The 17,643-nt window shown below is 41.9% G+C and overlaps 1 protein-coding gene across 4 annotated transcripts; it reads left to right on the top strand.

The window, feature by feature from the left end:
• Positions 1-800: 800 nt before the first annotated feature.
• Positions 801-17,361, top strand: LOC136764988 (hepatic and glial cell adhesion molecule). 4 transcript variants are annotated; one of them, XM_066719404.1, is made up of 6 exons: positions 801-881; positions 5,552-5,668; positions 12,732-13,088; positions 13,371-13,691; positions 13,932-14,002; positions 16,262-17,361. In XM_066719404.1, exons 2-6 carry the CDS (start codon positions 5,617-5,619, stop codon positions 16,331-16,333), a joined length of 873 nt encoding a protein of 290 aa, XP_066575501.1. In that variant the 5' UTR covers positions 801-881; positions 5,552-5,616; the 3' UTR covers positions 16,334-17,361. The 4 variants fall into 4 exon arrangements, with proteins under 4 accessions (XP_066575501.1, XP_066575498.1, XP_066575499.1 ...); XM_066719401.1 differs by having other exon boundaries at positions 802-881; positions 13,906-14,002; positions 16,262-17,360; XM_066719402.1 differs by lacking the exon at positions 801-881 and adding an exon at positions 1,635-1,906 and having other exon boundaries at positions 13,906-14,002; positions 16,262-17,360.
• Positions 17,362-17,643: the final 282 nt, after the last annotated feature.

Below are 17,643 nucleotides of genomic sequence, written 5' to 3'. Positions count from 1 at the left end.
TTGATTTGAATTTGAATTCATTAACTAAAACATCAAATTATATTTTTTGAAAAATAATACTAATCATTCATGTTATTTATTGTGCTATTGATTGTTAAGTTATGTTTTAGCACACCATTTTTTGTGTTTTGTTTTTGACATACAACCATGTATTGAACATATAAGTGCTGTTTTTTATTTACCTATTTTATTATATTTGCACTGTATGTATGGTTATACAATGGTCCAAGGATTTAATTTTACACTCATAACTTCTTGTTCACACATTTTTTTTTTCATTTAAATATTTGTTTGAGGTCATAACACTGTTGTTTACACCTCCAGCCCCCCACTGTCACCCCCATCTTTTGGCGTGTCCTGTTTATTGACAGTTCATATATGGTAACACTATCTAGCTCTGGTTATCTCAACTAATTATCAGTGGAACAGTAACTTTAGCTAATGGGTTAAAAGGGGCTTCTTAAAGATGTGTTAAATATGTACTCTAGTGATGTTGTAGGGTTGTGTACCCATTTTGTCCACTCAGGAATTTTATTTTTTATTTTTACATATTAAGAGGACCATATTTTGTTCACTAATACCATTCCCTCTTGCACTAAGCAAATGCTCAGGGATGTAACCATTTCGAAGCACTTTTGGGGGTGAGGGGGGGGGAGAAGTTGTCTATATTATCTATTGTGTTCATGGCAAGAAGGTATCACTGTTATCTATTGTGTTAATGTCAATTTAAAAATAATTGTGTCACTAGCAAATGGTAATGCATTGTCCAGCTTATCGTTGTAATTTGCTTCAACAGAGGGTGTGTACAGAATCGACAGGAAAAGGTGAGATTATTCCGTTTCAGTTTCTGTTTGGCAACAGTGCACGGCAAGAGTAAGAAGGTAAAATTCTTCTTCTTCTTCTTCTTCTTCTTCTTCTTCTTCTTCTTCTTCTTCTTCTTCTTAAAATGATTATATATTGTTTTATTCGATTTATTATTTTGTATTATTTATGATTATTACACCCTGTTTTAGTTTATTAAAATAAATGTACTTGACTTTTTATTATTACTACTAATGTAACAGAATTTTGTTATAAATTGTTAAAATGTTTTCGATTATTTAAAAGGAATACCATCTTCAGTCTTATTATTATTTTAACTTGTTTGTATTTACAATACATTGTGTATTTTTCGTTGTATTATTAGTACTGTAGTAGTACACTCTTAGAACTAATGTCTTACATTTAACACATTCTGTGTTTGTTCAAGGACAACACAACTGTACCAAAGCACTGTGTGGGGAAAACACATTGTGTTCAAATACACATTACTGTGCATGTTATAAATGTTATGATGATGATGATTATACATTACTTTATTTTAAAAGGAAATTGCATCTCCTTGGTAATTTTATAATTATTGGTTTATTACGATTATGATGATGATGATACATATATATATTTTTATTATAATTATTATCTCCCTCTCTTAAATATCTTTCTTATGCGACAAGGCATGAAAGTATTATTATTATTTAGTTGAATATAATCATTCCAATGGAAAGGCGTCGCTTCACGCGTTTCAGTTGTTCAGGTGTCATTGTTTTATGTAAGCAATGCAATCTTCATCACCACGCCAACCAAAACCAACTACTCCGCTTCCTAAAGCTGGCGGTTTTCCCACTGAAGTGTCATGGGTAACACATATTACGAGGAAATCTAATCAAAACGGCAAGTTCACATACAAACAAGAGAATAGGTTGAATGCAATCGGTGCCAGTTGAATTCCTCTAATGGTCGGATCACACATATCTTCACCCGTTTACTCACCGTGTAACATTGTAACACTGCATGCTTCTGCGTGCTTCTTCATTAGCTTCCCCGAGTAGCTGCTGTGTGATGCTGAGGCGAAAACAAGAAGGAGACGGTATGTACAGTAGTGCCACTCGCTCGTGTATACGACGGAGGACTGTGCTTTAAAAACGGCCATAGCTACAAAATAAAGCAAATAAGAAAAGTGCATGTTTTTTTTATCAATACAGAGTAGACGGACACCTCTGTCAGTCAGTCTCTGGACATACATTTCTCTGCTCACTTCATATATATATATATATATATATATATATATATATATATATATATATATATATATATACACTCACCTAAAGGATTATTAGGAACACCATACTAATACTGTGTTTGACCCCCTTTTGCCTTCAGAACTGCCTTAATTCTACGTGGCATTGATTCAACAAGGTGCTGAAAGCATTCTTTAGAAATGTTGGCCCATATTGATAGGATAGCATCTTGCAGTTGATGGAGATTTGTGGGATGCACATCCAGGGCACGAAGCTCCCGTTCCACCACATCCCAAAGATGCTCTATTGGGTTGAGATCTGGTGACTGTGGGGGCCAGTTTAGTACAGTGAACTCATTGTCATGTTCAAGAAACCAATTTGAAATGATTCGACCTTTGTGACATGGTGCATTATCCTGCTGGAAGTAGCCATCAGAGGATGGGAACATGGTGGTCATAAAGGGATGGACATGGTCAGAAACAATGCTCAGGTAGGCTGTGGCATTTAAACGATGCCCAATTGGCACTAAGGGGCCTAAAGTGTGCCAAGAAAACATCCCCCACACCATTACACCACCACCATCAGCCTGCATAGTGGTAACAAGGCATGATGGATCCATGTTCTCATTCTGTTTACTCCAAATTCTGACTCTACCATCTGAATGTCTCAACAGAAATCGAGACTCATCAGACCAGGCAACATTTTTCCAGTCTTCAACTGTCCAATTTTGGTGAGCTTGTGCAAATTGTAGCCTCTTTTTCCTATTTGTAGTGGAGATGAGTGGTACCCGGTGGGGTCTTCTGCTGTTGTAGCCCATCTGCCTCAAGGTTGTACGTGTTGTGGCTTCACAAATGCTTTGCTGCATACCTCGGTTGTAACGAGCGGTTATTTCAGTCAAAGTTGCTCTTCTATCAGCTTGAATCAGTCGGCCCATTCTGCTCTGACCTCTAGCATCAACAAGGCATTTTCGCCCACAGGACTGCCGCATACTGGATGTTTTTCCCTTTTCACACCATTCTTTGTAAACCCTAGAAATGGTTGTGCGTGAAAATCCCAGTAACTGAGCAGATTGTGAAATACTCAGACCGGCCCGTCTGGCACCAACAACCATGCCACGCTCAAAATTGCTTAAATCACCTTTCTTTCCCATTGAGACATTCAGTTTGGAGTTCAGGAGATTGTCTTGACCAGGACCACACCCCTAAATGCATTGAAGCAACTGCCATGTGATTGGTTGGTTAGATAAATGCATTAATGAGAAATTGAACAGGTGTTCCTAATAATCCTTTAGGTGAGTGTATATATGAGAGACTAACTCGTGCGATCTTGTCTTCTATTCTTTACTGCATCTAAAAGTCAGAATAAGGTGTGGAAATAATAAGACACATGTAATTAATGTAGAGCCTCCCACATTAATGAGATATCATTGCTGTCCTACACATTCTCTCGTGGCTTAATTAATCGGACGCATTAGGCTACATAGACTGCTGGTGTACAAGGGAGGAGCACGCAACTTTTTCTGTCTTTTTAACGAATTCATTTTATTTAGGACCCAGTTATTTGTGTGTGTATTTGTATCTATTATACGTATCGGATTTGTGCGTTTTGGTTTATAGCCCTTGTTTTATTTTAGTTAGTAGACTGTTGGAAGTTTAATTACGGCTATATTTATTTTAGCAGCCATTACTTCCCCCTCCTACACCAAGCCTCGTTAATGTTGTTAATAACATTCTTGTTTAAAAGCATCACTATGGTCCTTAATTTGTTTGTAGTCTGAAATGTATGACCGCTCCCCTGCAGGGGCAGTCATATATATATATATATATATATATATATATATATATATATATATATATATATATATATGTATATGTATATGTATATATATGTATATGTATATGTATATGTATATGTATATATGTATATATGTATATATATAAGTATAAATGGCATTTGATTTGTAATTAAATACAATTTGTAATTTAGGCTATATACACTCACCTAAAGGATTATTAGGAACACCATACTAATACTGTGTTTGACCCCCTTTCGCCTTCAGAACTGCCTTAATTCTACGTGGCATTGATTCAACAAGGTGCTGAAAGCATTCTTTAGAAATGTTGGCCCATATTGATAGGATAGCATCTTGCAGTTGATGGAGATTTGTGGGATGCACATCCAGGGCACGAAGCTCCCGTTCCACCACATCCCAAAGATGCTCTATTGGGTTGAGATCTGGTGGTTGTGGGGGCCAGTTTAGTACAGTGAACTCATTGTCATGTTCAAGAAACCAATTTGAAATGATTCGACCTTTGTGATATGGTGCATTATCCTGCTGGAAGTAGCCATCAGAGGATGGGTACATGGTGGTCATAAAGGGATGGACATGGTCAGAAACAATGCTCAGGTAGGCCGTGGCATTTAAACGATGCCCAATTGGCACTAAGGGGCCTAAAGTGTGCCAAGAAAACATCCCCCAGACCATTACACCACCACCACCAGCCTGCACAGTGGTAACAAGGCATGATGGATCCATGTTCTCATTCTGTTTACGCCAAATTCTGACTCTACCATCTGAATGTCTCAACAGAAATCGAGACTCATCAGACCAGGCAACATTTTTCCAGTCTTCAACTGTCCAATTTTGGTGAGCTTGTGCAAATTGTAGCCTCTTTTTCCTATTTGTAGTGGAGATGAGTGGTACCCGGTGGGGTCTTCTGCTGTTGTAACCCATCCGCCTCAAGGTTGTACGTGTTGTGGCTTCACAAATGCTTTGCTGCATACCTCAGTTGTAACGAGTGGTTATTTCTGTCAAAGTTGCTCTTCTATCAGCTTGAATCAGTCGGCCCATTCTCCTCTGACCTCTAGCATCAACAAGGCATTTTCGCCCACAGGACTGCCGCATACTGGATGTTTTTCCCTTTTCACACCATTCTTTGTAAACCCTAGAAATGGTTGTGCGTGAAAATCCCAGTAACTGAGCAGATTGTGAAATACTCAGACCGGCCCGTCTGGCACCAACAACCATGCCACGCTCAAAATTGCTTAAATCACCTTTCTTTCCCATTCAGACATTCAGTTTGGAGTTCAGGAGATTGTCTTGACCAGGACCACACCCCTAAATGCATTGAAGCAACTGCCATGTGATTGGTTGGTTAGATAGTTGCATTAATGAGAAATTGAACAGGTGTTCCTAATAATCCTTTAGGTGAGTGTATTTGTTTCTTTGTTGCATTTTGTTTTCGTAGTCAACTGTCTTCTACATTAACTGGTTTGCCGTTTGGTACAGATTTCAACATGTTGGCTGTGAAAAAATCTTGAGGCCGAGGTTGTTAATTAAGCAGGCTTCATCCAAAGACACGGATGTATTTGAGATTTTCCAAGGTCTCTCTGCATCTGTGGAATTAATTTGTCTCTCAGTGTCTGGTCTGTCTCAGTGTGTCTATTTGTCCTTTAGTCCTCCACAGTGCCCTACTCTGTTTGTCTCTCCACAGTGTCCAGTCTGTCTTTGTGGTGTCCATCGGTCAATCCACACAGTGTCTAGTCTGGAGGCAAGGCCATGGGGGTGGAGGGGTGGTGTCTGGGGCTGACGCTGTTCCTCATGGCACTATGTAAGTCAAAATGTTTAAAACTTCCCTGACCCTCACTGCACTGTCTGTTATGGGGTCTTTGTTCTAAAGATCACTGGTTTAATTATTGCTTTGTTAATTACTTAAAAATGGTAGCCGTGTCTGGACTGTGTACTATCCCCTGGTAGCAGGGCTGGCCCTAGGCTTTTGGGCCCCATAAGCGAGATTTGATTGTGGGGCCCCCCACCTTGCTGAAAAACATTTAAGTGGTGCCCATCTTTTTGGCCGAGAGAAAATGTTTAGGTGACAACTAAAAGACACATTTAAATAGTGCATATCACAGAACATGTATTGCACTTTAACATACACTGTACATGTTGAGAATATTTAGTAATAAATACAAATGTTAATAGTCCACTGTGCACATTGAAATAACAGCATTAAATAATAAACAGTTCAGGTAAAATAACATCCACAACAAAATACCCAGTACTGAAAATACTATAGTGCATATAAAAAATCAAAATGCAATAATACAAAATACTGTAGTAGTTAACTACTAGCTAATCATTATCATTTGGATGGCAATTGGCAATAGGCTAGATATCAAAGTAATGTGACCCTCCACCATAAACAAAAAAATAAATCTAAAATGAATTTTTACTTCATCTGACTGAGCTGGACAGTGCGTGAAAATCTAATACTGACATCTGTGCTCATATTCAGACAACAGCTCAGAATTACTGTCACGGTCCGAAGAACTGATGTAGAACTGCAGCCGACCAGACACACAAACCGGCTGTAATCAATTAATCTACACCTCCTTCCCACTATACGACCACTCAATTAACAAGATATTCAATCAGTTCCTATTAGGCTAGGCCACAGATTCGTTTTCTATAGGGCTTAAATAGAACTGGGATATAGACCAAAGACACCAGCAACTAGCATAAAAAAGTTTACAAAAATTTACAAAAAGGAATAATTAGTAATAAAATCAGCAGCACAATTAACACACAATTGGGATACCACATAACGTGCACCTCATTCAAAGAGTCCTTAAATCACCCATACTATACATGCACTGGAATATTGCACTTAACCCAAACTAATTTATATAGTGAAGAGAACAATAATAATTTCACCTCAATAAATAAATCACACCAATAACCTGTCAATAAATCACACCATTATAAACACATTTTCCCAAGTCGAGATTCTTAAGAAACTGCAGTTTGAACTCTTATCTAATCCCAGTTATCCCTATATGCTTAATAAGAACCCATCCATGTATTCCCATTAATACAATATACATTTCTAGTCAGAAACCCAGCCCACCACAGGGTTTGCGAGAACCCAGACACACACGTCCACTGGCGACAGGACTACTAAGTTCATATTAGCGGTAGCATATATACTACACCACCAGTCAAACTCCCAGATCAGATTATTCTCACCCCAGTTGTCTCCTCAAGGCTATCAAAAGTTTTCCACCCAACTCCCACAATAATGCAGCAATGTAGTTGCTCTACAACTCACCAAGCCACCCAAGGCAGTTAACTATGCTGCATACACCTCTCAGTCCCGGCGTGTGTCTCTGGGCTTCCCACAACCTGACACCCTCTGCCTTCCGAAACATTCCTCCCTACTTTTATACAGGTGCAGCAATCACTTCAAGCATTGTCATCTGTCAATAATTACCCAATTAAAACAAACCCGTAAAATCCCTAATATTTGACCCCTTTACACTGAGGGACCCAAGCGCAGAGTGTGGTAGAGGTGGTCAAACAGGCGATGGCCAGATACCGGCGAAACAGGGCAAACAAAGGCAAGGCAAGACGTGGTCGTAGTCACAGGCAAGGGTCGAGTGATCAGGCATACAGGGAATCAGGGGAAGTCCAAGGTAATGGTCGAGGGGTAAAGAAGGAGGTCGATGATTCAAAGATGGCACAAGGCACAAGGCACAAGGCGACTGCTCGGAAATGTAGGTAAACTGAAAACTGAAAACTGAAAAAAATTAACCATTAATGCAAACAAACTCGAGTGATACAAAAACAAAATAAGGTCAAAACACTCTGGTACATTGTAATAAAACGGGAAATGCATTAGACAAATAAAATAAATAAAAAAGGAAAACAAACTATTAAAGAAATAACAAGTCTAATGCATTTAAAGAAAATTAGATGACCAATGCACCAGAGAAAACAACAAACAAAAATCACCAAAACCGTGAACTGAATTCAAAGTGCAATACTTTAAAAACTATTAAAATCATTATTAAAAAACAACCATTTTCATCAATAAAGAATAAAAGCTCTTGGCCTTGGGCTCCAGCAGGGGGAATATCCATCCCCGGAGGTGGTATCCCATCATGGCATGGGATCCTGAGCTCCCCCAGATCTTGAATGTTCTTAAAGGCTTCCTACTTGCCCCTCTGATGGATCTCCAGATTGACGTAGTCTCGTACCAGGACCATGACCCCTCCGCGCAATGACTTTCGGGTCCAGCTCCTGCTTGTTGAAAAGGCAGATGTTCCCACTGGGCCTGTTTCACCTCGCAGACGACATGCCACCAGCACTTCAGAGTTGATGTTGAAAGTCCTCTGGCTGGTCTATGCAGGATCCGCTGGGCGGTCGCCCGCACAGGAACGGCAAACCTGCGGAGGAACAAGATAAATAGGAGCCAGACCCTGCAAGCGGAGGGGCAGTCCCTAAAAATGTGAGCCTCTGTCTCCCTTCCAAGGCAGCCCTTGTAGGGGCAGGTATCAAACAGGGCCAGGCCCCATCTGTACATGAACACTCGGGTGGTGAGACACCGAGACTACTTCGAGTGCAAGGCTCGGAGCACCCTGTAGAACAGTGGGGGATCCCACGAGTGTGGCCTGGTGTTGTCCATGGTGCAGAGGCTCAGTGGTCTCAACCCTGTCGAACCCCCGACCTGACCGGAAATGGTTTGGTCAGGTGGCGGTTCATGAGGACCCTGCTGCTTTAAATGACCTTAACCCATCTCCTCAGGCCAAGATCGAGTATTTGTATTTGCAAAGTAGTCGGATATAGAATTGCTGTAATGTAAAACATGAATACATGATAGCCTATTGTTTATGAATACAGCTTGTTTTGGGGATACTTGTCGCGCAGATGTGGGGATATCAATTAACTGTCAAACGATCTTGGGTTCTATTAATGCCATCCATTATGGTTTGATGGGAAATTCTGTGAAGGCTGTGATAATGGTCCCAAATCATCACTGCTACATTGTTGCATTTTCCCTGTGGCCAAACACTGCAATATTGTCACCACCTTTTCTCTGATGACATTTCTGACAGCAGCAGAAGAAACTGCATTTCTGACCAGTTCAGTAACAAACAATATTCAATTTCTGTCCAATCTACACTCACCTAAAGGATTATTAGGAACACCTGTTCAATTTCTCATTAATGCAATTATCTAACCAACCAATCACATGGCAGTTGCTTCAATGCATTTAGGGGTGTGGTCCTGGTCAAGACAATCTCCTGAACTCCAAACTGAATGTCTGAATGGGAAAGAAAGGTGATTTAAGCAATTTTGAGCATGGCATGGTTGTTGGTGCCAGACGGGCCGGTCTGAGTATTTCACAATCTGCTCAGTTACTGGTATTTTCACGCACAACCATTTCTAGGGTTTACAAAGAATTGTGTGAAAAGGGAAAAACATCCAGTATGCGGCAGTCCTGTGGGCGAAAATGCCTTGTTGATGCTAGAGGTCAGAGGAGAATGGGCCGACTGATTCAAGCTGATAGAAAAGCAACTTTGACTGAAATAACCACTCGTTACAACCGAGGTATGCAGCAAAGCATTTGTGAAGCCACAACACGTACAACCTTGAAGCGGATGGGCTACAACAGCAGAAGACCCCACCGGGTACCACTCATCTCCACTACAAATAGGAAAAAGAGGCCACAATTTGCACAAGCTCACCAAAATTGGACAGTTGAAGACTGGAAAAATGTTGCCTGGTCTGATGAGTCTCGATTTCTGTTGAGACATTCAGATGGTAGAGTCAGAATTTGGCGTAAACAGAATGAGAACATGGATCCATCATGCCTTGTTACCACTGTGCAGGCTGGTGGTGGTGGTATAATGGTGTGGGGGATGTTTTCTTGGCACACTTTAGGCCCCTTAGTGCCAATTGGGCATCGTTTAAATGCCATGGCCTACCTGAGCATTGTTTCTGACCATGTCCATCCCTTTATGACCACCATGTACCCATCCTCTGATGGCTACTTCCAGCAGGATAATGCACCATGTCACAAAGGTCGAATCATTTCAAATTGGTTTCTTGAACATGACAATGAGTTCACTGTACTAAACTGGCCCCCACAGTCACCAGATCTCAACCCAATAGAGCATCTTTGGGATGTGGTGGAACGGGACCTTCGTGCCCTGGATGTGCATCCCACAAATCTCCATCAACTGCAAGATGCTATCCTATCAATATGGGCCAACATTTCTAAAGAATGCTTTTAGCACCTTGTTGAATCAATGCCACGTAGAATTAAGGCAGTTCTGAAGGCGAAAGGGGGTCAAACACAATATTAGTATGGTGTTCCTAATAATCCTTTAGGTGAGTGTATATCATCACAATAACTCCGCTGTAACATGTCTTTCTTTTCATGGAAGGTGCCTTTTCTCATTGCTGCCATTTGCCAACTCCTACCTAGTTAGGGGACCTCGTGAGTTTTCCTAAATATTGGTCGAGTTAGGAGGACTATTAATTGTAAAGAATCTTTATGACTATCTTTTACTCCAGGGGTCCCCAACCTTTTTCTGATGAGGAGCTACTTTTGATTTACCCAAAGCCTTGCGAGCTACCTAGGCTCTAATCAAAAATAATTATTGTTACTGAAACTTACCATTAGTGAGACGCCTGGCATTATCAGCCAGTTTGTTGAAGTTTGGTGTGTACGTTGTGAGAGCAAGTCTAATGCAGTCATTCAGGTGAGCATCAGTCATTGTTGATCTGTATTTTGATTTTACTATTTTCATGCTTGAAAATGCAGACTCACAGAGGTAAGTGGATCCAAAAAGTGATTTAATACACAGTGTGACTTTCTTTATTTCTGGGTATTTTGTTGTACTGACCAGGGCCCAAAAAGTAGCATCTGAAGCTCTGCATTTTAGTTGGATGTCATTTTGAATGGTTATTATTTCATTTTTGATGTCTGCCTTGTCCAGGTTAAACACTGACCTAATTTGTTCTGCAATTTCACCGACATCAACGGCCATGAATGGAAAGGATATAAAGGTGGCTACTGGCTCCAGCTGTTTGAAATCTGCAAAGCGTCTTTCAAATTCTGCTAGAATTATTTCCAAGTGAGAGGTGTATTTTTCAAAAGATGGGAGGTCCCCTTCTGTTCGCTTCTGTTTTTCTACTTCTTCACTCATGCTGGAAAAGTGTTTCAGGTCCTTCTTTTGAAGTTGTCTTATCCACAGTTATCATTTCAGTAATGTCTTTCTGTGTTCCCTGAAATTCCATGTTTAATTCGTTCAGTTTTGCCGTCAGGTCATTCAAAATAGCCAGATCTAAAAGCCACAGCTTGTCATCAAGTTGTTGGTGGTGTTCATTTCTAGATTAAAAAAAAATCTTAATTTTAGGCAGAAGATCTCTGAATCATTGCAGGACTTTCCCTTTGCTTAACCATCTCACGTCTGTGTGCAGTAGTAGGTCACCATACTGTGCATCAATTTTGTCAAGTAAAGTTTTGAATAGCCTTCTCTGCAGTGGCCTTGAACGAATTGAATTTACAACTTTAACAACAAAGTCCATAACATCGTTCATGTTCAGAACTTTCCCACACAGAGCTTGATGATGCAGTGGTAATTCAGGAAAGTCGGGGTCCCTTTTGCGCAGTGAGACAAACCCATTGATCGATCCAACCATAGCAGGTGCGCCATCTGTTGTAATGGACGCAAGTTTACATATTGGTATTTTATGTTCTGCAATGTATTTTTTAAAAGCAGAATAAACATCCTGTCCTCTAGTTTTTTCCTTCAATGGAATTATTGTCAGTAGTTCCTCCTTTACACTGGGAGGACCGATTTCTAACTCACAGACACTTTATTAATGCAGGCACAGCTCAGTTGCTTGTCAGTGTTCCTTGTCCCACCTTATTGGTTTGATCAACTTGACTAATGACCAATCAGACCTTCGAATTTCTGGAGGGGGGGCATGTTTTTACTATTTTTATTTCATTTTGTGAAGGAAAAAAAAAAATTATGTCATATCTTAGGGGCCCCTTGATATTATGGGGCCCTAGGCGACCGCCTAGTCTGCCTGTACCTCGGGCGGTCCTGCTTGGCTGATTTCTTTTCCTTTCCCCTGTCACCCTGTGTAACACTCTCTATACACTTCCTCTCTCCCTTTATCACTCAATTAAAAACAGCATTGTTGAGTAAACAATTTATATAAAGTTATGTTTAAACAGAAATATATGTATACATAATGTTTTGCTGAGCAGCAGTATTCTAGCTAATGGGTGACATCTGTATTCTGTAGGAAACAACAGGAAGTACTAAATGGGAAAATAACAGCTAATTACTAACTTGTATTCTATCAGAAACAACAGACATCACTGAACAGGAAAGTGACAATTAAAACTGACTTGTATTCTGTGGGAAACAACCTAAATGTATGTATGAGGTGAATAGTAACTGGAGGTTGAGCCTTATGACCTGGGGCAGGACAATAACATAATTGCCTGCCTTTGCTAATGCCCCACTTGCTCTATTGGGGTAGGGGTCTTGCACAACATTTTATGCCAGGCGGTGGGGTGCTGGGTGTAGAACAGCAGATTGTTCTTGACCCTGTTTTCTCCTTTTTCTGGTGTACCCTGTGATGAGGCTGTCGGGGGCATGCTCTCATTATACCTTTCTTGTAGTCCCTTCTGGGCTACACAGTGTGAATGTCTCTCTATCTGTCTCTGTCTTTCTTTCTGTATACTTGGCTTCTGTTTCCTCACTTTTTCTTCCTGAAATGTTTTCCTTCCCTGCTTTCTCCTCTTTTTCTTTACATTAAATCTCTCTCTCTCTCTCTCTCTCTCTCTCTCTCTCTCTCTCTGTATACAGCACCAGTCCTGGTTCAGTCTCTGTCAGTGCATCTGCCCCAACAGACCCAGTACTTCCTCCCAGGCCGCAGTCTCTTTCTGAAGGCTCAGGTCCAGTCCGAGCCCACTAACCCGGTCTACATGGTGACGTGGGAGAGGGAGACAGAGATGGCATGGGGGGAAAAACAGTGGATTCGGCTCGCAGTGCTTGTGATTGGCAACAGGGAGCAGCGCAGTAACCCCCGCGTGCATATCCATAATGAGGGGCAGACCCTGGAGGTCAGCAGGTTCGAGTCAGGGGATACTGGAAAATACCAGGTTGATGTCACCGCGTCTGATGGCACCATTAAATCTGCACACTGCACCGTCAGAGAGTACGGTGAGAGAGGGAGAAAGAGGGGAGGGGCAGTCCACACACCGCATTGTTGGTGGGGGGGGAGAGGGTAAGGTGAGGGGTGGGATGGAGGGATGGAAGAGCAATAGGGGAGAGGCAGTGGAGAGATGGGGAAGAGAGATGGAAGGAGGAGAGATGGGGAATTAGATATGGCAAGAGAGAGAAATAGTGAAAACAGATGACAGAAACTATACGTACTCTGACATGATCACCCTCTCCCTCTTTCCCCACCTTCCCCTGTCTCTCTCTCTCTCTCTCTCTGCAAAGAGGCTATCATGAATGTATCCATATCTCTCTATGAGGATGCCCCCTGCCTTTCCTCTCCCTCTCCCTCTCCCTCTCTCTCTGTCTCTTCAGTGCCTATCTCTGTCTCACTGCTCTGCTCTGTCCAGCGTGGGACAGACCCTCGATTCCAGTGGCTGCAAGATGGTGCGCCCCTCCCTGTGGGGAGGTACATACTGTGCCAAGATGGGCGCAGACTCAGTGCCTTCCTCAGCCCCCCTGGCGCCTCCCCCCAGCTGTGCGGGCTGTTCACCTGCACAGTGGAGAATGAGCTGGGGACTTGGGCGGCAAACTACACTGTAAAGGGTGAGTGTCAGAGGGGAGAGAGAGAGGGGGGGGGTAAATGTCTGAGTGAAGGGATAGATCAGAGGAGGGGAGAAGAGGGTAGAAAGGCTGTGTGTTGTTGAGTTGGGGAAGTATGTCCAGTCCAGTACAGCAGGGTCAGCCCTGGTCCTGGAGAGACACAGTACAGTACCATGGCTGGAGCCGGGTCAGTCAGGAAATCTCTTCTTTGATGCAGACTCAGCATGTCCCACCCCTTCGCAGGAGAGAAGCAGGCCTGTGATAGGGATGGTGCTGGGTGTGCTGGCTGTGGTTGTGTTGGTGCTGGTGTACAGGTAGGAGAACCGCAGACAACTCATCTGACCGAGCCTGTGTATGTGTGTGTGTGTGTGTGTGTGTGTGTGTGAGAGAGAGATCTTTAAACCAATTACCAGATTGACCATCACACTACTATCCACAATGTCTAAAATCACTAAGCAGGTAAAATGACTTCTTAAAAAGTCAATATCCACACAGCGAGAAGGATTCGGCATTCACTGTAGTGTTACTTTCCACAACACTACTCATATATTTATATTTCAAACAACAGAGATTGAGAGACTGAAGGAAGGACACACTGGGGCTGGACTGACACATGGGTCATGTCTCTGGCTTTGCTCAGTCTCTACATGTCTGTGAGGTTTAATACAGAAATAAATTATAAAAAAATATTAATTTGGAATGTAACGCCATACTGAGTGCTTTATTGAGATCACCTTTTATGTGGTCTAACCCCGCCCACCCACATACATAACACACGTATGAATATATACTCAGCAAAAAAAAAAAAAGTTGTTGAGATAAAGCAAATAGAACTTTAATGCAGCTTTATAGGAAGATGACGTAGAATTTTGTGGCCGTTCATCCAACCAGAAGCTTCAAAAGGTTCAAGCTCTGCAAAGTTTGTAGGACACTCTTCCGGAGAGAGCGAGTCAACATGGAAGCAGATGTCTTCCTGTTATGGCATACAAACTGCCCAGTCTTACAGTTTCTCTTTAACAATGGACAATGGGGTAATCAATCACCATTATGTAACATCTTTAGCATTAAGAAGAACAGGAAATCTGCAAATGGATACTAAGCAAAATGGCAGATATCTGTGGGTCTGTACATCTGTGGGTTGTTCTCTTATCATAGATAAACAGAAGTGGAAGCAGAGAGAATAATTTCAATAGGATGTATCTTTAACAATCACTTTGTTGGTTTTGCTAGGCTAGATAAAGCTATTTTGCTCAGTCTGTATACAAGCCATTTCTAATGCTAACATTAATATAAAACATTACATAATTAATATAAAAGACTTTCTTCAACATTCCAATACCAGGGTCTTCACCAAATAACTTTACAGATCTTTATTGTAAAGGGTTCAAACAATGTTTTCCATGCTTGTTCAATGAACCATAAACAATTAATGAACATGCACCTGTGGAACAGTCATTAAGACACTAACAGCTTACAGATGGGAGGCAATTAAGGTCACAGTTACAAAAACTTAGGACACTAAAGAGACCTTTCTACTGACTGCTCATCTGCTTGAATGTGCCTTAGGCATGCTGCAAGGAGGCAATGTGCAGATGTGGCCAGGGCAATAAACTGCAATGTCCATACTGTGAGACGCCTAATACAGCGCTACAGGGAGACAGGAAGGACAGCTGATTGTCCTCGCAGTGCAGATCATGTGTAACAACACCTGCACAGGATCAGTACATCCGAACATCACACCTGCGGGACAGGTACAGGATGGCAACAACAACTGCCCGAGTTACACCAGGAACGCACAATCCCTCCATCAGTGCTAAGACTGTCCGCAATAGGCTGAGACAGGCTGGACTGAAGGCTTGTAGGCCTGTTGTAAGGCAGGTCCTTACCAGACATCACCGGCAACAACGTCGTCTATGGGCACAAACCCACCTTCGCTGGACATGATTTCCTGCAAGACAGGAATGTCAGTGTTCTGCCATGGCCAGCGAAGAGCCCAGATCTCAATCCCATTGAGCACGTCTGCGACCTGTTGGATCGGAGGGTGAGGGCTAGGGCCATTCCCCCAGAAATGTCTGGGAACTTGCAAGTGCCTTGGTGGAAGAGTGGGGTAACATCTCACAGCAAGAACTGGCAAATCTGGTGCAGTCCATGAGAGGAGATGCACTGCAGTATTAATGCAGCTGGTGGCCACACCAGATACTGACTGTTACTTTTGATTTTGCCCCCCCCCCTTTGTTCAGGGATACATTATTCTATTTCTCTTAGTCACATGTCTGTGAAACTTGTTCAGTTTATGTCTTAGTTGTTGAATCTTTATATGTTCATACAAATATTTATACATGTTAAGTTTGCTGAAAATAAAAGCAGTTGAAAGTGCTCTTTTATTGCTGAGTATATATCTGTACTTACTCTCCTACGTATCGAAACTTTCTGTCATATCTGAACGAGGCTGTAGTCTGTAAAGTCTCTGATTTGAATAATTGTAGCAGTGGTAGTTGCTGTAGCAGTAGCAGTATTCATAGAAGCAGCAGTAACATTATTGAGTTAATGGGTCAGTGTGTTGTTGCTGGCAGGTACTGCAGACAGCATCGCCCAGACAGAGAGGAGCAGGGGCAGCAGCAAAGGCTTTCTGCTGGAGATGCTGACTGATCACACTGCAGACTGGCACTGGAGACTGGCACTGGCATATGAGCCAACAGTACACAAGCACTGACCTCCAGCTGGAACTGAGATTGGGGTGAGGGGCAAAAGTCTGCAACCCCTTACAATTGGCGTGTACAACAATAAAATGGGTCAGCTTCATCCCTCTATATTTAAAACCAAAAGAGTAAGCGAAACAACAAAAGGACAAGAAAGGGAAGTAACCAGTCTGGACCACTCACTTTTAAATGTGATTATTATTATGCAGGGGCGGAGCCAGGGGATGGACCACACGGGCACTGGTCCCTGCTGAAATCTGATTGGCCCCCTTAGTGCCCCCCCCCACCCCAAGTCACTCAAAATGTTTCTTATAATTCACAGTCAGTTTCCATATTCTGGACAATGGGGTATGTTAGTTTATTTACAAAAGTTGTCCTTTTTCTGTGTATACTTGTGTTTCAGTGGTCATGACACTTTGTTGTTTACACCTCCAGCCCCCCACTGCCACCCCCACCTTTTGCAGTGTCCTCTTTATTGAACGACTAGCTAACCCAAGCTAGCTCTCAACTAATTATCAGTGGAGCAATAACTAATGAGTTAAAAAGGACTTCTTAAAGATGTGTTAAAAATGCATTCCAGTGATGGTGGAGGGTTGTGTACCCATTATGTCCAATCAGGCATTTTCTTTCTTTATTTATGCATATTAAGGGGACCATATTTTATTCACTAATACCATTCCCTCTAGCACTAAACAAATGCTCAGGGATGTATCCCTGTTATTATTATTATTATTATTATTATTATTATTATTATTGTTATTATTATTGTTATATTTGTTATATATATATATGCTTTTATGTTTTATTATTGCTGAAATTATTTATATTTAATCTGAATTAAAAAGAAACCTCTTGCTAATTAATGGGTCTCTTCAGTGCTGTGGAGAAAAGTGTTAGCTGCTGCAATGGAGTACAGTACAGTGTGCTGGCAGTCTGTGATCACCACCTAGTGGAGTGGCAGCAGCTCAGCAGGGTCTGCATACAGAGTTTGAATACAAGTTTTCTTTCTTTTATTCTTTCTTTTTCACAGCAATATCACAGGATTTTCGGGGGTGGGTGCTGTCAGTGTTTCATTCACGCTAGCGTGGGGGGGGTTCTGTCGGTGTGCCCCTGGGACCGGGGCTGTGTTCTAAGGAGGACAGGAAGCCATTAAGTGCCGGCAACACAGCTGCACTGTCAGGGGGAAGAAGCAAACACACACAGAAAATGCACACATGCACTCATGCATACACAAACATACAGATACACACACACAC

This window comes from Amia ocellicauda, chromosome 12 (genome assembly GCF_036373705.1).
Source record: "Amia ocellicauda isolate fAmiCal2 chromosome 12, fAmiCal2.hap1, whole genome shotgun sequence".
In the NCBI taxonomy this organism is placed as follows: domain Eukaryota; kingdom Metazoa; phylum Chordata; class Actinopteri; order Amiiformes; family Amiidae; genus Amia; species Amia ocellicauda.
This window is presented reverse-complemented; position numbering and strand designations above follow the sequence as displayed.